This window comes from Hyperolius riggenbachi, chromosome 10 (assembly GCF_040937935.1).
Source record: "Hyperolius riggenbachi isolate aHypRig1 chromosome 10, aHypRig1.pri, whole genome shotgun sequence".
Taxonomy (NCBI): domain Eukaryota; kingdom Metazoa; phylum Chordata; class Amphibia; order Anura; family Hyperoliidae; genus Hyperolius; species Hyperolius riggenbachi.
This window is the reverse complement of record NC_090655.1, coordinates 200,561,499-200,584,969: the sequence shown is the minus strand read 5'-3', so window position 1 is coordinate 200,584,969 and position 23,471 is coordinate 200,561,499. Positions and strand designations below refer to the sequence as shown.

At 46.8% G+C, this 23,471-nt stretch overlaps 1 protein-coding gene across 3 annotated transcripts in view; it reads left to right on the top strand.

The window, feature by feature from the left end:
- Positions 1 to 23,471, top strand: part of LOC137534226 (transmembrane protein 176B-like) — a 171,334-nt gene that overhangs the window by 60,213 nt on the left and 87,650 nt on the right. For all 3 annotated transcript variants that reach the window (XM_068255631.1, XM_068255632.1, XM_068255630.1), the window contains exons 2-3: positions 21,278 to 21,424; positions 22,276 to 22,385. In XM_068255631.1, the coding sequence (XP_068111732.1) occupies positions 21,289 to 21,424; positions 22,276 to 22,385 (246 nt within the window). In that variant the 5' untranslated portion in view covers positions 21,278 to 21,288. The remainder of the gene's footprint in view (positions 1 to 21,277; positions 21,425 to 22,275; positions 22,386 to 23,471) is intronic.

Here is a 23,471-nt window from a genome sequence, read left to right as displayed (position 1 = left end):
CTCAGCCAGACTATATAGCATTGTGTATACTGCCACTCTGTGTACACCGCTCAGCCAGACTATATAGCATTGTTCACTGCCACTCTGTGTACACGGCTCAGCCAGACTATATAGCATTGCGTACTCTGCCAGTCAGTGTGTATATTGCTGGGATCAGTAATACTCCACTCACCGTCAACCACTATATGAGCTCACCATGAGTTCCTCAGAGACCTCCGCTGTGAGCAGCACTCCCAACAACAGCAACAGCCAACGCCCCACGCAAGCTATAACATCCACCCCAGCAGCCAGTGGTCAGCAGCAGCCCTCCCCGGAGGAGAACGTTGTGTCCATCGGTCCGGCGCCAGAGCGATTGATGAGGGCTGCCATTGAGGAGATGATGGGGCCTGATGTGGAGGAGGAGGTCGGGCTCAGGCCAGCATCCCAAGTTAATGTTGAGGACGATGAGGGGTCTGTGACTGTGTCTGGGGATGTTGGGGTGGCAGAGGTGGTGGGTGGGTCAGACTCAGGAGAAGAGTTGTATGATGAGGATGATGATCGGGACCATCTGTATGTGCCTCAGAGTCCGACCCCGGAAAACATGTTGTATCGTGTGTTTAGGTACTAAAATCTGCGTTCCCAGTAGCGTTGGGCGAACAGTGTTCACCACTGTTCGGGTGCTGCAGAACATCACCCCGTTCGGGGTGACTATATAGCAGACTATATAGCATTGTGTTTATTGCCACTCTGTGTACACGGCTCAGCCACACTATATAGCATTGTGTTTACTGCCACTCTGTGTCTGCTGGGAACAGTAGTACACCGCTCACCCGCCACTGTATAGCATTGTGCTCTGTGTCGCTGCTGGCAATAGTGGCACACCGCTCACCCACCACTGTATAGCATTTCTGTACTGCCACTGTACTGCTGCCAGTCATCGTGTACTGTAAGGATAAGTGAAATGAGGAAGAAATCCGGTTAAAGAGGGAGGGGCAAGGGAAGAGGTGTTTCCCCTGACGGTTGTACTGGGGAGCTGTACTCCACGGCGGCGGCCCCCCACAATGACATATGACGAGTTTGAGGAGATGGAAGAGGAGGGTATGGACAATGTGGACATAGACCCAGATTTTGTTTGTGAACGAGAACATCGCCGTCGTAGCAGCAGCACAGATGAGTCTGTTGAAGAACCCACTGCTGCACGAGTTCGCCTTGTGCCACAAGGTAGGCGGCGCGCAAATTTCAGGCACCACAAGCGTGGAAGTTCAAGTGAGAGGCAAAAGAGGCGCAAACAGAAATCGCCAGCAAGGCAGGTGCTCCAAAGTCTGGCCTTTCTTTGAAGACTGCACTGAGGATGTTACCATGGCGATTTGCAATGTGTGCAAGACCCGCCTGAGCAGGGGGAAAAGTATTAACAACCTCTCCACCACCAGCATGAGCCGCCACATGCTATCCAAACATCCCACTCTGTGGGCAAACGCGGCAGGACAGGGTACCACCAGCAACACTGCCTCCCTTGGGTTCACCAGACTCACCACCAGACCCGCCTCAGCAGCAGCAGTAGCCCAGCCATTGCGTGGTTCAAAACATTCCAAAAAATCAGATGACGCTGACACTGTCACTTTCCGGAGTAGTGCTCTTGAGGTCTCCCAGTGTTCATCAAACACAACAACCAACAGCCCTTCGGTGTGCAGCCCTACAGTTCAGTTGTCTGTCTCGGAGATGTTTGAGCGCAAGAGGAAATTGCCAGCAAATGACCCCCGGGCCGTGGCAGTAACAGCCAGCATAGCCAAGCTTCTGGCCTGCGAAATGCTGCCATATTGAGTGGTGGAGACAAACAGCTTCAAGGGCATGATGTCAGTGGCCATCCCACGTTACGTGGTTCCCAGCCGCTACCACTTTGCGCGCTCTGCAGTGCCTGAGTTGCATGAGCAGTGCACGTGGTCAGCAAAATAACCCGAAGCTTGAAGAATGCCGTTGCCTGCAAGGTTCACCTCACCACTGACACCTGGACGAGTGCGTTCGGCCAGGGTCGATACATATCCCTTACCGCGCACTGGGTGAACCTTGTGGAGCTTGGCAGCGAATCCTCACCTGCTACGGCGCGGGTGTTGCCCATGCCGCAAACACCTGCACCGCCGTCCCTCCCACTGGATAACAGCAGCACCTACCTCTCTGACTCCTTCTCCTCCAACGCATCTCAAAGCTGTACCTCATCCGGAAACGCTAACCCAGCACCAGCAGCAGTAGGATCGTGGAAGCAGTGCAGCACAGCTGTTGGCATGCGTCAGCAAGCGTTGCTGAAGCTGATCTGCCTTGGGGATAAGCAGCACACAGGGGAGGAAATTTGGAGGGGAATAAAGGAACAGATGGATTTGTGGCTGGCACCGCTGGACCTGAAACCGGCCATGGTTGTGTGTGATAATGGGAGTAATCTCATTCGCGCTTTAAGGTTGGCTAAGCTGACACATGATGAAGAAGAGGAGGAGGAACAGCTGGAGTTGGAGCAGGAATTTCCTGCCACCACTGACGAGGGCCAGAGCGGTGCACGTTGGACTTCCACAATTCAGCGCGAATGGTCAGCAGAAGCAGACCAGGAAGAAGGTGAAGACTATGATGCATCACAACAACTTTATCCACCCAGCTCTAAGTATTTGCATAGTCCACCCCCATGCTGGTCAACTTCCTGTCCAGCTCACAGCTGATTGTAGTGGAGGCTAATGGTCTCTAGACCAATCTTATTCAAACACTAGGGCTGTGTGGATGTTCATAAGGATGCTGTGTAATCGGCTTTGACGATTGTCGGCTCGCATTTTAAGGATCGCTTTAAGGATCTTACTAATTGAATTTACCAGAATTCACCAGCAATCCAGCAGCATTAAGCAGTCACTAAGGTATTTGCATTATTTACAACTTTAAACACTGCCAAACATCTCGGCCTGCACAAACCATCTCTCCCTACTCTCAAACTCCATGACTCCTCCACTTTTCTGCACACCTCTTCCTCCACTATCTACATATCACAATATGCTCTTCCTCCACCTGCTCCTTCACCACCTAGTCCTCAATAAGGTCACCTTATGTAACTCTACCCTCCCATTCTACCCTCCAACCCCACGCAACTCCCATACCTCTCCATCACTGACTCCATGCACACCCCACTCTAAACATGTCTCCACCCCCCTCACAGTTCCTTCCCGCACCCACACTCACTCCCTCTCCTCCCTCATTCCCATCCAGACCTCTCACAAGCACACCACTCCTCTCTCCTGCGCCCTCTGGAATGCTAGATCAGTCCGCAACAAACTCACTGAAATCCATGACCTTTTCCTCTCCAACTCCCTCACCCTCCTTGCCCTCACAGAGACATGGCTCACCCCCTCTGACTCTGCTGCAGCAGCGGCCCTCTCCTATGGGGGACTTCACCTCAGTCACACCCCCAGACCAGAAAACAGGTCTGGGGGAGGGGTGGGTCTGCTCCTCTCCCCGTCCTGCACTTTCCGTGTCCTCACGCCACCCCCTTCTTTAAACTTTACATCCTTTGAGACACATGTTATCCGCCTCTACCATCCCCTTCCAGCAGTCATCGCAGTCCTTTACCGCCCCCCATCCACCTCCATTAAACAATTCCTGGACAACCTGGCCTCTTGGCTCCCACACATCCTCTCCTCTGACCTCCCCACAATCATACTTGGGGACTTCAACATACCCATGGACAGTCCTTACTCCCCTGAAGCCTCTCAACTGCTCTCCCTCACTACTTCCCTTGGCCTCTCCCAACACACCAATTCCCCCACCCACCGCGCTGGCCACACTCTCGACCTGATTCTCTCAAAATCCGCCACCCTCCCCAACCTGGACATCACACCCTTCCCCCTCTCCGACCATCACCTTCTCACTTTCTCCATCTCCCCATCATCCTCCCCCAACCCTCCTCCACCCTCAGGTCGTTGGCAGAGAGATTTGCATAACCTAGACCCAACTGCACTAGCCAACCCCCTCCACTCCCTCTCATCCACCCTCCCTAACGTTACCTGCCCAAACCAAGCCGTGGCCAAATACAACCAGGCCCTTTCAGCAGCCCTAGACATTGCTGCACCCCCCACATTCCGCCCCAGCCGTCCCATCAACCCCCAGCCCTGGCACAATGCACACACTCGCAACCTCCAAAAACAGACACGCACCTACGAACGCAAATGGAGGAAATCCCGCAGCAACTCCGACTTCTTGGCGTACAAGGCCAACCTGCAGCTGTTCTATACCGCATTAACTGATGCTAAACAAAAATACTTTGCTGCCTTGATCGGATCCCAAGCCTCCAACCCTCGGCGCCTCTTCGCCACCTTCAACTCCCTCCTTAACCCCACCACTCCTCCCCCCACCTCCGCCCTCTCAGCCACTGATCTGTCCACCCACTTTACCGACAAAATAGCCAGCATCCGATGGGAAATCTCATGCCTCCACTCCACCACCTCTTCCTCCCCCACCAATACCTATTCCCCACCCCACCCTCCACTCACTGCCTTTACTCCTATCACAGAGGACCAAGTCAGCCGTCTCCTAGCCACTTCTCCTGCCACCTCCAGCCCCCTAGACCCTGTGCCATCCAAATGCCTCCGTCCTCACTTCCCTGTTCTGGCTCCTGTCCTCACCACTCTGTTTAACCTCTCCCTCTCCATGGGTACCTTCCCCTCTGACTTCAAACAGGCCACTGTACTTCCCCTACTTAAAAAACCCTCATTAGACCCCTCACTTCCATCCAGCTACCGTCCTATCTCCTTACTCCCTTTTGCATCTAAACTCCTAGAGCGTTTAGTCCACCAACGTATGACCCATTACCTTGACTCCAACTCCCTATTTGATCCCCTACAATCAGGATTTCGGCCAGGCCACTCCACCGAGACTGCCCTCACCAAGGTCGTCAATGACCTCACGCTTGCCAAGGCCGAAGGAAAATACACTATCCTTCTCCTCCTAGACCTCTCATCAGCATTCGACACTGTTGATCACTCCCTGCTACTCCAGTCACTGCAATCTGTGGGTATCTAAGACCGTGCCCTAGCATGGTTTTCCTCCTACCTCTCAAATCGCTCCTTCAAGACCTCCTTCAATGGTTCCTCCTCAACCTCCTTCCCACTTTCAGTTGGGGTCCCCCAAGGCTCTGTTCTTGGTCCCCTGCTGTTCTCCATTTACACCGCCTCCATCGGAAAACTCATCTCCTCTCTGGGTTTCAACTATCACCTATATGCAGATGACACCCAGATTTACCTCCATACCACTGACCTCTCCACCACCACCATGGAGAAGGTATCCTCTGGTCTCTCAGCTATTTCATCGTGGATGTCTGCCAGGTTCCTAAAATTAAACCTGGATAAGACTGAGCTCCTAATCTTCCCCCCCCCCCCTTGCTGCTTCACCCCCCACTGACCTCTATGTCACTGTCAATGGCACAATCATTCATCCAACCACACAAGCCCGCTGCCTGGGTGTCACCCTAGACTCGGCCCTCTCCTTCACCTCCCACATCCAAACCGTAGCTAGAGCCTGCTATTTCCACTTACGCAACATCTCCAAGATCCGGCCTTTCCTGACCCCAGACACAACCAAACTCCTTGTCCATGCCCTCATCATCTCCCGCCTGGACTACTGCAACTCCCTCTTGTCAGGCCTTCCTCAAAACCGCATCGCCCCCCTAAAATCCATCATGAACGCAGCAGCCAGACTCATCTACTCCTCCCACTGCTCTGTCTCCACAACTCCCCTAAGCAAATCCCTTCATTGGCTACCAATTCACTTCAGAATCAGCTTCAAGATCCTATGTTTGGCATACAAATCCTTACACAAGTCCTGCCCAACCTACATCTCTGACCTGGTCAGCAGATATACACCTGGCCGCCCACTTCGCTCCTCCAACGACCTCCTCTTAATCACCCCACGCATCTCGCACTCCCATGCCAGACTGCAGGACTTCACTAGAGCTGCCCCTATCCTGTGGAACTCTCTCCCGCTGCCCATCAGGCTCGCTCCCACCTTCAACACCTTCAAAAAAGCACTCAAAACTCACTTCTTCAAGGAGGCCTACATCAACTCAACACTACCCTAATCCTTTCTGCCAATAACTTCTTGATGCACCCCCTCCTTTTGTGTCACCAGCCCCTCCCTCTAGATTGTAAGCCTTTGGCAGGGCCCTCTTCCCTTGTGTATCATACTTGACTGTGTGCACTTTACCCAGAATTTGGAACTGGTAATTTTTTACCACTACCATTCCAGTTTATGATCTGGCATTGTACTATTATCTGCATTGTGTTGTGTATCTTATTGCTATTACCTGTATTGTTGTATCTATGGTCTGTTACCTGTATTGTTCTGTCAACCCTGTTATCATTGTCTGTAAGCCTATTTATTGTACAGCGCTGCGTAATATGTTGGCGCTATATAAATCTAATAAATAATAATAATAATAATAATAACTATCACAACGCTCACAAGAGGATGATGAGGATTCTGGTAGGACTCTGGCACACATGGTTCAATTCATGCTAAACTGCATTGAACGCGACCCACGCATTGTGCGCATTCGGGACAACACCAATTACTGGGTTTATATACCCTACTGGATCCACGGTACAAACACAATGTTCCAAAACTGCTTGAAGAAAGAGTTAGACAGGTCAAAATGGAAGAATACCAGCAGGCCCTTGTGGAGACTTTAGAGAGGAGATTGACATCCTCCCCCTCCTCTAGCCAGTTGTACGCCGACAGACTGACTTCCGCAAACCCAGGACGACCAGGAGGGCAGCAAACAACACAAGCCGCAGCTAGTGCCCAAAAGGGAATGGTATCGGCAGTGTCCTTGGAGTGGGAAAATTTTCTGACACCCATGCAGCAGCAGCCCACTGAACAGCAAGCGTGCAGATCCACCTCCAACACCGATCGCCTGGAGAAGATGGTCAAGGACTACATGTCAGATGGCGTAGCTGTGTCTAACAATCCATCTGCACCCTTCAACTTTTGGGTATCGAAGCTAGACACCTGGCACGAACTGGCAATGTACGCAATAGAGGTGCTGGCTTGCCCGGCAGCCAGCGTTATCTCGGAACGCTGTTTCAGTGCTGCCGGAGGCATCGTCACAGATCGGCGTATCCGCCTCTCCACAAAAAATGCAGACCGTCTGACTCAAATTAAAATGAATCAATCCTGGATTGGAAACGACTACGCAACACTCCAGGACCCCAACCAAGTAACATGACCAATGAACATCTGGGATGGTTTAGCGTTTCCGGTCCCTGTTTATTGAACCTCTCCTCTGTATTACATTTATGACTGCATGGCGGCAAAAAGCATTGCTGCTATATCCGCACGCTTTTTGTCCTCATGCAAGGCCTGGGTTGTTGTGTCTCAAAAAGCATGGCCTTCTCCTCCTGCGCCTGCTCCTGTTCCATCACGTGTGCTGCTGCTGCTGGGTTAGCGTTGCCGCCTGCCGGTCCCTGTTTATGGAACTTCTCATCTGTATTACACTTATGACTGCATGGCGGCAAAAAGCATTGCTATATCCGCACGCTTTTTGTCCTCATGCAAGGCCTGGGTTGTTGTGTCTCAAAGCGTGGCCTTCTCCTCCTGCGCCTCCTCCTGTTCCATCACGTGTGCTCTGTGCTGCTGCTGCTGCTGGGTTAGCGTTACCGGTCCCTGTTTATGGAACCTCTTCTCTTTATTACATTTATGACTGCGTGGCGGTAAAAAGCATGCTATCCGCACGCTTCTTGTCCTCATGCAAGGCCTGGGTTGTTGTGTCCCAAAGCGTAGCCTTCTCCTCCTGCGCCTCCTCCTGTTCCATCACGTGTGCTCTGTGCTGCTGCTGCTGCTGGGTTAGCGTTACCGGTCCCTGTTTATTGAACCTCTTATCTTTATTACATTTATGACTGCATGGCGGTAAAAAGCATGCTATCCGCACGCTTCTTGTCCTCATGCAAGGCCTGGGTTGTTGTGTCTCAAAGCGTGGCCTTCTCCTCCTGCGCCTCCTCCTGTTCCATCACGTGTGCTCTGTGCTGCTGCTGCTGCTGCTGGGTTAGCGTTACCGGTCCCTGTTTATGGAACCTCTTCTCTTTATTACATTTATGACTGCATGGCGGCAAAAAGCATTGCTGCTATATCCGCACGCTTCTTGTCCTCATGCAAGGCCTGGGTTGTTGTGTCTCAAAAAGCGTGGCCTTCTCCTCCTGCGCCTCCTCCTGTTCCATCACGTGTGCTGCTGCTGCTGCTGGGTTAGCGTTACCGGTCCCTGTTTATTGAACCTCTTATCTTTATTACATTTATGACTGCATGGCGGTAAAAAGCATGCTATCCGCACGCTTCTTGTCCTCATGCAAGGCCTGGGTTGTTGTGTCTCAAAAAGCGTGGCCTTCTCCTCCTGCGCCTCCTCCTGTTCCATCACGTGTGCTGCTGCTGCTGCTGGGTTAGCGTTACTGGTCCCTGTTTATGGAACCTCTTCTCTTTATTACATTTATGACTGCCTGGCGGTAAAAACCATGTTACCTGTGCAAAGAAACATGACATTTTCAGCATTTAAAAGACAGTTTTTCCTTTGAAACTTTACAATCAATTTTCTCAAAAACTATAAGCTCTTTTTGCTAAAAAAAATTTTTCCTCTTGTACCCACTCCCAAGGTGCACATACCCTGTAAATTTGGGGTATGTAGCATGTAAGGAGGCTTTACAAAGCACGAAAGTTCGGGTCCCCATTGACTTCCATTATGTTCGGAGTTCGGCGCGAACACCCGAACATCGCGGCGATGTTCGGCGAATGTTCTCGAACCCGAACATCTAGGTGTTCGCCCAACACTACTCAGGACATAAGGGGGGAAGAGGTCCAATCAGGACAGTTGGGGACATATTTTGTCAGGGAGATGATTAAAGATCCTGTACAACTGAGGTTGGACAAGGGGAGGTACATCGATTTTTCTGGAGAAGGATCTTTTGCATGGAAGCTTCGAGATGGTTGGGTGAACAAATGGAAATGGTGCAACATTCCTTTAGGCACCGCCACTTCCTTAGTTCCCACCTCAACACATGTCTTACACCATGACCTGAGAGGTCAACCTTTTTTGGTGCTAGACGGGGAGGTGAAACAAGTAGAGTTGTCCTCATGCGGGCAATTCTCACAGAAGTACCTGTGTTTGCCGTGGCAAGTCAAATTTAGTGAAGAAGCCAGCGGGCTCAATAACACAGAGTGCGCAGCAGCCATTCAAAAGATCCCTCCTAAGGCCAAACCAATATCTCCGGTGGCTGAAGGAAAAGTTTGTTTTTTAAACATGAAGTCTAATGACACATTCATTGTACATTTTCATAATTGTTCCGATAGGGTTGATCTTTCAAGGGGAACATATTGTGTGAGCGGAGATCCCATACGGATCAAGTCATCCAGGTTTGACTACGTTATCCCTCAAATTGTTAGGAGAACTCTAAAGTTCAAAGCTCCACAGGAAGTACCCATCCTGAGGGATAACACGCCATGGGACAAGTGGGTACAGGTTTTGACACAAGAACACACTTTGTTAAAACGGTTAAACAAACAGAACACTAAATTAGAGGTGATATTTCATCATGATCAAGGTGATCTTAAAGAGGTTGAACACAAATATAATCAGGTGAGTTCCAGTCTGACCTGGTGGAAACGGTTTCTGGCGATATTCCAGGGACATTCGGACTGGGCCTCTGCAATTCAGAATTTCTTCCTACATCCACTGGTCGTAGTGATGGGGGTGGCAATCTTGGGAATCATTATACAGGTGAGTTTGTGTGTAAAATTATGCAAACAAATTAACACGGTCAAGAGATTGGTGCCTCATAAACAATCTCATGAACCAATATTTCCAAATTAAGGGATACACAGGGTTACGGGTATAGGTTTAGTAGTACCGGTGATGGAGCTGATTGTATAAAGGCGCTCTTTTAGAAGGCACCTGGCACTGCTCCATTGTGTAACAAACAAACGAGTTTCACTTTTCTGTGGTCATGCAAGTTTGTGAGTGATACGTAAGTGACGCAAATGCTGAGCATGTGGTATAGAGGGACTTAGAAGTAGGGCCTCCCCAGAGAGCCTGGTTACAGGAAGACCAAGAGGTCTTGCTCTCTCTCTTCCAGGGATAACCGCCTAGAGCAGAGAAGTTGTGTGAGCACGAACATCGAAAAGTGAAACATAAAGAAAAGAAACCAGGTACTGGTGGCTTCAGAAGGTGGGATCTGCGGGTCAAGCCTTTTTAGGGGGGATTGTTATAATTTAAGTAGGCCTCAGTTATTTGGACTGAGTTAGTCAAAAAGGCTTGGGGAGCAGACCTGCCCTTTAAGGGGATTTTCTCTTAGAGAGAAAATCTGCAGTTCTGTCAGCAGAACTAGAACATACCAAGAAGCTGTTCTATGGACAAGGCCACAGGTCTCCCTGACCTATGCATGTACACCACTAGAACAATAAACCACAGCCATATTTACTAAACACCGAATTCCTTGTAAGTATGTCAAGAGTCTCATTAAATATTAATCGAGTTGGTGTGTATTATGACACCACGAGGGGGCTCAGCCAATAGTCGTGGCGAAGATAAGATCGCATTTAACTCTTTCCTAGTCGGTATTAATAGCCGGACGAGCTGGAAAAGGGGGCTCTCTGATTCCTGCTATGCTTCAATACTGACTGGGACCTCTAAGTATGTTCATTCCTTTCTGTAATCTAATATGATGTATGCTGTACATAGGTAGTCTAGTGTAACATAGAGTAGATATAAGAAGACCTGACTAGCTTCCGCAGTGAGTTAGGCAAGAGCTGTAACGCCAAGACCTTCAACATGAGAATCTGCTTTGCTAGGATATGATGAACTGTATCTATCTGTATATCTGTTTCCTGAATAAACTCCGTTAACATTGAAGAAGCCTGAGGAAAGACTATCTCCTGCTTGCTGTGTTGAGAGTCAAGTTATCTCACAGTCCGTGAGACGCAACTATAAGAAGTTGCTGGTGTCGAAGCAAATAGGTGATTTATAACACACTGCTCTGTTCAAGTAAGGAGTACACTCTCAGCACTGCTATCTGTACGGGAGGTCCTTGAGCGTTGCAGGGCTGAGGGTTGTGGAAAGTACTTGCTAATGCTGGACACACCCCAATGAGTTCTGGGTCACCATGAGCTTGCTGGTTAGTCTGTGCCTCTCGGATTTACAAGCCCTACTCCATAGAGCCAAATTAATCCATGCCATGCACTGATGAGGATCAAACAATCCGAAACAGTCTGTATGCATGTTGGATTATTTTGGCTCTGTACATATTAACAAGCTGACACATCATTGCATTCCAGCGGTTCTGGAGGTGTGTTTAGCTTCTAAGGGTACAATGGTTAATTTGCATATATTCAGCAGTGGTGCCTGGGAGACATCTCGAGCTCACTCCAACCTGAATTATCGCAAATTCTTTCTGTTTTAGGAAAGCAAACTTTTGTTTTTCTTAACATCTTAGTAAGGGGGCTTTTAGGACCATTGTAGTCCCTTACACACCCCAATGAGTTCTGGGTCACCATGAGCTTGCTGGTTAGTCTGTGCCTCTCGGATTTACAAGCCCTACTCCATAGAGCCAAATTAATCCATGCCATGCACTGATGAGGATCAAACAATCCGAAACAGTCTGTATGCATGTTGGATTATTTTGGCTCTGTACATATTAACAAGCTGACACATCATTGCATTCCAGCGGTTCTGGAGGTGTGTTTAGCTTCTAAGGGTACAATGGTTAATTTGCATATATTCAGCAGTGGTGCCTGGGAGACATCTCGAGCTCACTCCAACCTGAATTATCGCAAATTCTTTCTGTTTTAGGAAAGCAAACTTTTGTTTTTCTTAACATCTTAGTAAGGGGGCTTTTAGGACCATTGTAGTCCCTTACACACCCCAATGAGTTCTGGGTCACCATGAGCTTGCTGGTTAGTCTGTGCCTCTCGGATTTACAAGCCCTACTCCATAGAGCCAAATTAATCCATGCCATGCACTGATGAGGATCAAACAATCCGAAACAGTCTGTATGCATGTTGGATTATTTTGGCTCTGTACATATTAACAAGCTGACACATCATTGCATTCCAGCGGTTCTGGAGGTGTGTTTAGCTTCTAAGGGTACAATGGTTAATTTGCATATATTCAGCAGTGGTGCCTGGGAGACATCTCGAGCTCACTCCAACCTGAATTATCGCAAATTCTTTCTGTTTTAGGAAAGCAAACTTTTGTTTTTCTTAACATCTTAGTAAGGGGGCTTTTAGGACCATTGTAGTCCCTTACACACCCCAATGAGTTCTGGGTCACCATGAGCTTGCTGGTTAGTCTGTGCCTCTCGGATTTACAAGCCCTACTCCATAGAGCCAAATTAATCCATGCCATGCACTGATGAGGATCAAACAATCCGAAACAGTCTGTATGCATGTTGGATTATTTTGGCTCTGTACATATTAACAAGCTGACACATCATTGCATTCCAGCGGTTCTGGAGGTGTGTTTAGCTTCTAAGGGTACAATGGTTAATTTGCATATATTCAGCAGTGGTGCCTGGGAGACATCTCGAGCTCACTCCAACCTGAATTATCGCAAATTCTTTCTGTTTTAGGAAAGCAAACTTTTGTAATGCTGGACCAGTCAAACACTTTTGAACGAGTTAACCATGAGTATCTTTGGCGTCTACTTAGCGTTTACGGTTTGCAAGGTGATTTCATCGATTGGTTGCAGACATTGTATAAAGGGGCTGAAAGTTTCATGCTCATCAATGGATGGGTTGGCTAGCCTTTTGAGGTGAGTTCTGAGGTCCGCAAGGGTTGTCCTCTGAGTTCTCTGCTATACGTGTTTGCCATCGATCCTTTTGTAAGGAGGCTAGAGGGCGGCACGCTTGGTGGGGTTCCCGCGGGCATCCCTGGCGTCTTACCTCTGAAGGTGTTGGCGTATGCTGATGATGTTACTGTGGTAGTCTCTAAGGCTGAGGAGGCGGTGGTGGTTGCTGAAAAGATCACCCGACTGGTACTCATTGGCATCCGGTTCGAAGATCAATCCGGATAAGTGTGAAACTTTCTGGATGGGTAAAGATGGAGAGTCCTTTGTACTTCCCGGTTCCTTTTCTAGTGCCTCAAGCCGAAATTAAGATCCTTGGCATCAAATTTGGCCCAGGTGATGACGGCCTGCGAAATTGGGAGAGCAAGCTGAATGGTGTCAGCGTGAAGGTAGCTCGCTGGAATAGTTGGGATTTAACTCTAAGAGAAAGGGTTGACTTGATCAAGACCTATCTGGTACCAGTCATGTTATATGTTAGCTACGTTGCGATTTTGCCAGTATCCCCGTGCAGCAAGATCAACATTTTGTTCTTCCAGATGCTCTGGGGGAACAGAATTAACCCTGTACGTAGGAACATTACTTACAAAACTAGGCAGGAGGGTGGCCTAGGGATGGTCAACCCGATTGTGTTTTTCTCTCTGATCTTTATCAAATTCAATCTTGGTAACATGTTAACAGAGAGCCTGCCTAGTTGGGTAGGTATCTTTCAGTATTGGTGTGAGCCTTTCCTTATGAGCTGGAAGAGCGGTGGCCCAGTGAAAAATCTGAGGGCACGTCATGGCTACCTTCAGGCCTATGTTTTACCGTGCATGAAGAAACTATTGCAGTGGGGATTAACGATGGAGGACATCAGATCAGTCGAGAGGAAAGTCCTTTCGGCTCATGTGGTGGACTCTTACTATCATGACCTACTGGCCCAGGAACAATTTTGGAGGAGGGGTTACGATACGAGTGCTTAACTCGCCACGCATCCCAAACAAATTGTGGGACATTGCCTGGCTAACCTTCCAGGGCATGCTCTACGTTGGAGGGAACATGAAGTGTCTGAGGGTGGCGGACCGTGTTTGCCCTCGGCAGGCGTGTGCTGTCGAGGAGAGAATGGATCACTTCCTGCTCTCGTGCCCCTTCAATGTTGAGGTGTATAAACAGGTGGAAGGGTTTCTCTGTGTCCCATTTCTGGCGCATCTCAGTTATGTCGAGTGGACATGTGGAGCTTTCAACCAATGCCAGGGTTTTGATTTATGCAATTTGTACATAGTTAGTCTAGTGGTTAGGAGACACACATGGTTGGCACGGTGTGATTTAGCTATTAGACAGAAAAACTTACCTGTCCAGGTGGTGGTGCACAACATTCTGGGGGAGGTTGGGAAAATTTGGTGCTTAGAGAGGCGTAAACTGGGGAGAGGAGCTTGGGTTCTGGCTTGGCAGAACATCAAGCCTCCTTAACCTGGTGAAGTCTTTCCCATGGTGAGCTCGCTATTTCTTACTTTCCACTCTCCTTTTTTTGTCTTTTTTTACATTTCTCTTTTGAAGATTGACCACAAACACAAAGGTGTTTCTTTAATACATGTTTTTGGCAGAAGATTTTTTTTTTCTCACTGTCTTGTCACTTCTGTTTTGTTTTGTTTTTTGTCTTGTCTTCTGTTTTGTCTTTAGTCTCTGTATGTTTAAGGCTTAGGCCTTGGATCCTGAAACGTAAAAGTCCCTTGGGCATGAATGCTTTGTTCTGATTGTGTCTGTTGGTGTTTTATTTTGTGAGAATGTTGTAGTGTAGGCGTTGTCTCTGTATTTTTGGTACTGGTTTTTGTTACATGTGTTATTTTCCTTTTTTTTTGTTAAGTCTTGGTTGTATGGATGCGAGTGTTTGCATACCTTTCCAGCGGTTGCCTTCTATATGATCTCTTATTATGCATTGCATGATAGTTTATTTTGTTTCAAATTTATTGAGAAATTTTCCTATGTATTTGTTGTCTAACAAGCATTGAGAATTGACATGTATATTTTGTTTTCTTCATTATAAGTATGCTTATATTTGTTATGCATACTTTTTATTTGCTAATTATGTGTATGCTTGTATATTTTTGTATTTTTATAATAAAATAAAACAATCTAATCCTACCATAGTCCTAGTCTAATGTCTGCCATATTATTATTATTATTATGTATTTATATAGCACAGACATCTTCTGCAGCACCTTACAGAGTACATAGTCATGTCACTCACTGTCCTCAGAGGAGCTCACAATCGAATCCTACCATAGTCATAGTCTAATGTCCCTCCATATTATTATTATGTATTTATATAGCACTGACATCTTCTGCAGCACATTACAGAGTACATAGTCATGTCACTCACTGTCCTCAGAGGAGCTCACAATCTAATCCTGCCATAGGCATAGTCTAATGTTCCTCAATATTATTATTATGTACTTATATAGCACTGACATCTTCTGCAGCACTTTACAGAGAACATAGTCATGTCACTGACTGTCCCCAGAGGAGCTCACAATCTAATCCTACCACAGTCATAGTCTAATGTCCTACCATATTATTATTATTATTATTATTATGTATTTATATAGCACTGACATGATCTTCTTCAACACTTTACATAGTACATAGTCATGTCCACTGACTGTCCTCAGAGTAGCTCAGAATCTAATCCTACCATAGTCATAGTCTAATGTCCTACCATATTATTTTTATGTATATATATAGTACTGACATCTTCTGCAGCACTTTACATAGTACATAGTCACGTCCACTGACTGTTCTCAGAGGAGCTAAGAATCTAATCCTACCATAGTCATAGTTTAATGTCCCTCCATATTATTATTATGAATTTATATAGCACTGACATCTTCTGCAGCACCTTACAGAGTACATAGTCATGTCACTGACTGTCCTCAGAGGAGCTCACAATCTAATCCTACCATAGTCATAGTCTAATGTCCCTCCATATTATTATTATTATGTATTTATATAGCACTGACATCTTCTGCAGCACATTACAGAGTACATAGTCATGTCACTGACTGTCCTCAGAGGAGCTCAAAATCTAATCCTACCATAAATTTCCATCAAGTTGCTACAACCAATTTACTAGAAGTTACATTATGGGGATCATCAATAGATCCATCATGAACCATAACCAATCTGTACCTATATATATTCAATAATCTTGCTGTACTAATAAAGCAATTTATATCCAAGTCCACATTTAATCCTTTGGGGGCAGCGCGCTGTATATATAAAGAATATACAGCGCGCTGCAGAGGGAGGGGCTAGCTGCGTCTTTTAGTCGCCGGTCCAGTGAGTGAAGTCAGCCCCTGATGAGTCACTAGGTGACGAAATGCATAGGGCGGAGCTACGTCACTCGTGACTAGCAAGGTAGTTGAAGCGAGAGAAGGGACGCGAGCGTGAGAACGTGGATTCAGGACGGCATCTTGCAGAGCGGTCGTCTGGGGACTCTATCTGTATTTGATATGCCTGTGATACTTCTCCGCTTGTGAGTGCAATACTTTATATTTTTAATTAAAATGTAGGTTTTACACTATTGTGGCGCTTTTTAGAGCTCCGCTTGGAGTAAGTGGAAGTGGCCGTGGATCATACCTTTCTGACCCCCAAAGCTGTCATTCCCACCTACGGATATCTGGGAGGTCTCCGGGGTGAGTGAGGGGGGTGTCCCTGGCACTGGTGTTGCTTATTTTAAGGTGACGGCGAGTGACACACGTGGGAGATGTCGGAATTGATTAATATCGTAGTTACACACTATATGTGTTTTTTTGTCTTCCTTTGCATATGACGTGTGAGCCCTGATGTGATATTGGTAACCGCGTGGCCTTGAACTACAGTGTGCGCCATACGTAAAAGGGATTGAACTGTATTGGACTACTGTGGTAAACTGTAAAACTGTTTCAATGGCATCTTGGCTTTGAGTACGTTTTTTTTGTGTAAAATATGTTTCTTTCCAGTGACTAACAGCGTGTTTGGATCTGTGAAAGCGGCACAGTTTCGTCCGTTTAGACAGGGGTGCTGCTAAGGTTTTTGCCGCCCCAAGCAGCACATAGTTTGTGTCGTGCCATCATTCCCCTCCCCCCCCCCCCCTTCCACCGAAAGGGAGCAGCAGAAAATGGGCATGACCATGTCATGATGTGAGTGGAGCCAACTGCGTCATGCTGTCATGTCAATATGGACCAAAAATCTCTGAGGAATGGCATTAAGAATTAAGGCAGTTCTGATAGCAAAAAAAGGCTATACTCAGTACTAGAAAGACAACCTAATAAAGTGGCAAAAAGCACAAAATACATCAATTGTCTGGCCAATGTGCTTCTTTTGTTTCATGTATTAGCCCCATCCTAATGTAGGTAGTCTGCCCCCCCCCCCCCTCCTTCCCAGCCCAGCACAGGTAGTCAGATGTCTTCCATTCATCCCCAGCCCGGTATAGGTAGTCAAATGTTGCCCCACCACCAGCACACCGGTATAGGTAGTCAGAGGTTTCCCCCGACAGGAAGGTCAGATGGCCACCTAGTATAGAAGATTTGCGGCACCCTCCTGTCCTGCCAGGTTGCGGAGAGTAGTGGGAACTCACATGTCTACGATCCAGCGCCAAGTCGCACTGCTCTCCTCTTCCACTTAGTGTCTAGTTACCATGGTTCTGGCCCGCGCCTAACATGATGACATCATCATGAGAGGCACTGGCGGAACTCTGGTAACCAGAAGAAAAGTGGCAGAGGAGACAGGAGCAGTGGGACTCCCACTATGCTCCGCAAATCTGCAGGACAGGAGGGGGCCACAGAGCATCAAGCATAGCCCAATACAGGAGGACCGAGGTCCCTTTAGAGGGCAAAGCCCAAAACAATTGCGTGGGTCGCTTGTACCCTTGCACTAGCCCCGTGTTTAGCAGTGCCGCATGCCTCACTACTTGGAAGGGAGCCAGGGAGTGTAGAGCTTCCACTTGCCCGGCAACTTTTTTTCTTTCCCAGTAATAAGTGCAGGATCAACCAGGTACTTTTGTTGATACTCTTATTAATGTAAATTTGATGTTTTTAAAGTGGGTGCGGGGTGGGGCGGCTTATTTAAAATTATATTTAGATTACCTAGGAATAGGTAGAAGTGTAGCAGCGAATGTTTCATCTCATTTTGAAAACAAATGTGGCACAGTCCATTAGTGATCCTGACATGTATAGCAAATTTGGCGATGGCGGCATGTTTGGAGACTTCAAAGTTAACCCAAGTCAGTGCCATACACTTTCATTGAAAACTTGAACCCACATTTTTTTTATATTTTTTTTTCAGCTTTCCAGATCCTGGGCGGTAGCTGAAAAATGTGACGGAAATCAGGAATACCAGAATTCCACCAGTCATCCCTAGTTATTTATATTATTTTTTGTTCGTTCTCATATGTTTTCCTAGTAGAAAGCTATAATTATCTGGCTTCTTAAGGCTGCCATACACTGGTCGATTCCCACCAGATTGACCAACAGATAGATCCCTCTCTGATCGAATCTGATCACAGAAGGATTTATTGGCTGCCCATCTGTAAGGCTTGCATTCGAATTGTGCATTGCACTTCACAGGCAGTTTTGTGAGCATTGCACAAGACCTGCAACCAATGAAAGTGTCACTGTTCAGGAAATGACTGAAATACTGAGACAAGGCATACATGAATAATCAGAGTTTATTAGCCAAGAACAAAAGGAACGTGACCAGCAATGTTAATAGCAACAATATGCTATGATAATTCTCATGCACAGCAATGGCAATAATATGCAATGGTAAAGCTCATGCACAGCAATGGCAATAATATGCAATGATAATCTCGAACATATACACAAGATGACTCTACAGGCAAATGTATTCAACTTGGCATACACATGCCATCCGGAGTATATATAAATAGATCTCTCTGCATAAGGGCTCGTTCACATCTAGCCAACGCAGATGGCTGTGCGATCGGAACGCATCCGATCGCACGCCATCTGCGCCGCTTATCCCATCCATTGACAGTGATGGGTTCAGCTCTGCGGTGCAGGCAAAATGCAGGCAGCAGTACGCAAACGCTTCCCAGCGCATTGTACTGCTGCGCAGCGCAGTAGATGTGAACGGTAGAAGGGCAGTCTATGCCCATCTGCCGTTCCTGCATTTCAGCACATCATACGTGCTTCCATATCCGCACGGAAGCGTGTATGATGTGAACGAGGCCTAAGGAGTAATGCAGAGCAACCCAGTGTATATATATTATTGTGTGCACAGAGACCCCGGAACATGGTTTATATATATATATATATATATATATATATATATATATATATATATATATATATATATATATATATATATATATATATATATATATATATATATACAGTGGATATTTAAAAGAGATAATTTGCAGTACAGAAGGAGCAAGCGAACAGACAGTCATACAGGCAAAACATTAACCAGGATATCAAACCAAGCAGTGTAGTCGCTAGGCAAAGAATTGTCGAGCAAGGATAGAGGTCATACACAGGAAATCAAGAACACAGGATCATAGGATACAAGATACAAGGGCCAGAACTCAGACTACGAGGGCCAGAGATACGATGAGCTAGCACTGGAGTAGTGCTCAGGCTTGGCTTATATCCTTGTGCAAAGCCATCAGGTGATCATCCAAATCAGGGGCGTAACTAGACATCACTGGGCCCCCCTGCGAAACTTTGGATGGGGCCCCCCGCGAAACTTTGGATGGGGCCCCCCAACCCCCTCGCTTTCTGCACAGGAAAACTGAGGACCAATGTGTTTTCCCCATGCAGATAAAAACACTTCAACTTAAAGGAAACGTCAGGCAATCTATGCTACCCCCAGATCTACTTACACAGGGCTTCCTCCAGCCCCTTGCAACCGACACGTCCCTCGTCGCAGCTCTGCTCCCAGTACATACATACACACACAGCTGTATTATTTTACTACATGAGAGCACATGCTATATGGAGGAACAACAATCACATGCTGACCATAAGATATAGTATTCAATGTAACTTTGGCATAACATTCAGAATGTCACTGATACTGTCATTACAAGATCTTGGACTCAGTATGAGACAACAAGTTCTCAATGAAGCAGCAACAGTAAAGCCTCGTACACGCCGTACTAAAGGCAACGACGGGTCCGTCGTCACCTTCCACTGGGCGGGTTTTCAGCAGACAGTCCGGCGTGTGTACAGTCTGTCGGCGGATTGATAAGGCTGTTTCGCTCAGAAACAGCCTTATCAGTCTGCAGACAGACTGTACACACGCCGGACTGTCGCTGGAATGCCCGCCCAGCGGGAGGGTCTGACAGACCCGTCGTTCCTACAAATCAAGCGTGTGTACGGGCCTTAAGACATCAATCTCCACTCCATTGCGTTGTAAAAGTATTCAGAGGCCATAAAGTCATTAGCCCGTGTGATAAGAATCTAGGAATCCTTTTGCTGAAAAGGGAAAGTCTACAACTTTTTTTCAAAATGTGACTCCTTTGTTTGTAAGCTTGAACATCTAGTCATCAGAACTTTGCAGCAGTGAGAGACAGATGTTTTTTTACGAACCCTAAGGAGCAGGGACAGTGTACAAATTCCAAAGTGTGTGTGATTCCTTATCTGTGTGCTGGACACATGCAGTCAATATAACAATGGTGCGAGAGCAGAATACGTTTTATTTCTCCATGCCCTTAGCTGTCAGTCTCTCAAACTTTTCCCCCCACGGGCCCCCTGTGGCTTCTGGGTCCCCCTGCGGAGGCATCCCTTGCAGGGTCTATTGTTACGCCCCTGATCCGAATCTCCTCTCAACAATAGCCTGTAGAGGAGAGCAAGTTCTGGAGGAGTGAGCCCTTCTGCTGGCAGGCAGAGAAACAACATGCTTCAAGGCTAGTTCATAATGACATCTGCTGGTGAAGAGAGGAAGTTCATGAAGCACATTCACAGAGATGTCAACAGCAGAGGCAGAGCCTGACACCATCACTGCGCACAGTTCTGCCACGGGAATGTGGCGAATCCAAGAAAAATGTAATGCTGAACAGGACTAAATAAGAAAAGCAGGTCAAAAAAGAGACTTCAGAGTCTCTTTAAAAGACATCCAGGGCAATATGCAATTCACTTTTTCTCCTGAGTTTTCTCCTAGGTAATAATTTTAAACTTGTCAATAAAATGCCGTTTAAGCCACCAGAAAGCAAGAAAATACTCCAAATAATTTTGATAGCACTTTTTCACCTACTTTTTGGTACTTTTTTAGTTGAAAAGTGCTGGAAAGTTATTTTAAATCGAAGATAAAAAATTATCTCCTAGGAGAAAACTCAGGTGAAAATGTGAATTGCATATGGCCCCCAGTGTTTAAATGGTCATAAACACAATAGAAATAAACATGTCTGATTCTGTAGACCACTCCCTACATGCATGCTTTCATATATATTTGTTTTTTACTTTGTTTTGTTGATCCTAGCTCCGTACAAGATGGTGGCGATTAGTACTGTGAATAGTGAGGGCGGAAAGATCTCCTGTGACACACCTAAAGGAACGGTCATCAACATCAACATCAATCAGCGCTCCTTCCTGGACTGCATGCTGGATGCTACAAAGATCCCTAGCGGTATGGACAGATGTATCCGTCCATAAAAACATGCTGTGAATAGTATGAGGCTGCTTCCACACAGGGACGTCAAAGTCCCACGTTACAGCAGCCAGTAACGCAGCCTAATTCACAACACTGTAAAAGCAATGTTGCTGTTCACAGTAACACGTTGAGTTACATTGTAACGCAGCACGTTAAAAACAAAGTTTGTGTTTGCACATGCTCAGTAATGTTGGAGGAGGAGATCTCCCCTCCTCCTCTGAGGCCAGCCACATGGCTAATTAATATTCACTGCACTGCAGAGACTCGTGGTGGGACTGTAGTGTTGTCCGGTTCATGAACGAATAGTTCATTTGATCCGGATCTATTTTGTGAGTCGAATCATCCGGATCATCACAATGAAAGATTCGGTTCACAGTGGATGGATGTCTGGAAGAAACAGGAAATACAGAATGTACAGTGCAGGGAAAGTCCTGTCATGTTAGTCATTTCACCCAGTCTGCTTCCCTAGTAAAATGATTCAAATGATTCAGTTCAAAGATCCGGATCTTTTCAATGATCCAATTCAAATGATCCGAATCCTTGAAAAGATCCGGACTTCCTATGACTAACCTAGAGCGGCTGCTTTGAGAGCTGCATAACGCAGCTCAATCTGACGTCCAACTTCAACACCACCATACGTTGCGTTAGGGGGCACTTTATGCGACCATAACGTCCCCTAAAACGCAACGTCTTGGTGTGTAAGTAGCCTAAACGTACATACACGCCAATACTCTCCTGCACTGTATACTAGACCCTTGCTTGACACATTTTGGCAAGTTACAGGAAAAAAAAAGTTTTAAAAATAAATGTTATCACTTTTTGCACAGAAATCCTGGGAAAATTGAACGCCAGGGAGGTTTTTAAAGTACAGAAGAAAGCAAGTGCAGAAAGCAAACCAGCCAGACAGACCGGTTCCGGAATAGCCTTGGGAGTTGGGGTAACTATACTGCTTGTTTTTCATTTCACTTACATTAGTATATTTTTTCCCTGGTTTTGCCATCTAAACCAACGTGTCTAGTCCAGCTCGTCTTATAGTTATGGCCGGATTTGTACTCTTTACCGCCCAAGGCCTCTGTCAGCAGCTGCCCACCTTCAGTATAGATTGCCAGATGACCCCCCCCCCACCTCCAGTATAGGTAGCCAGATGACCCTTCCCCCTCCATCCTCCAATTTAGATAGCCTGTTGCCCGTTGACCATTCCCTCCAGTATGGATAGCCAATTTACCTTTCCACCCCCCCCCCCCCCTCAAGTTTAGATAGCCTGATGACCACTCATTCTTTCCAGTATAGGTATCCTGATGAACCCTCCTCTCCTTCCCTATAGTATAAGAAGCCAGATGAGCCTCCTACCCCTTCCGTATAGATAGCCTGATGACCCCCCTCCCTTCAGTATAGACAGCCATATTTTGATTTCCAAAAAAGAGGATGATCACAACAGCATGTGGGCATGGTCATGGGCGGGGCCAAATATACAAGACCTTAGCAGTGTGCTGTTCAACTTCACGGGCATGCAGGGCCATTTTTTTCCACAAATTTCCCCACAAATGGAATCAGATTGGCAGCATATTTCTCTACAAATGCAATGAGATTGGCAGCATATTTCCCCACAAATGGAATCAGATTGGCAGAATATTTCTCTACAAATGCGATGAGATTGGCAGCATATTTCCCCACAAATGGAATCAGATTGGCAGCATATTTCCCCACAAATGCTATGAGATTGGCAGCAGATTTCCCCACAAATGCTATGAGATTGGCAACAGATTTCCCCACAAATGCAATCTTATTGTCAGCAGATTTCCCCACAAATGCTATGAGATTGGCAGCACATTTCCCCACAAATGCAATCTTATTGGCAGCAGATTTCCCCACAAATGCAATGAGATTGGCAGCAGATTTCCCCACAAATGCTATGAGATTGGCAGCAGATTTCCCCACAAATGCAATGAGATTGGCAGCACATTTCCCGACAAGTTTTATGAGATTGGCAGCACATTTCCCTACAAACATATATGTACAGTAC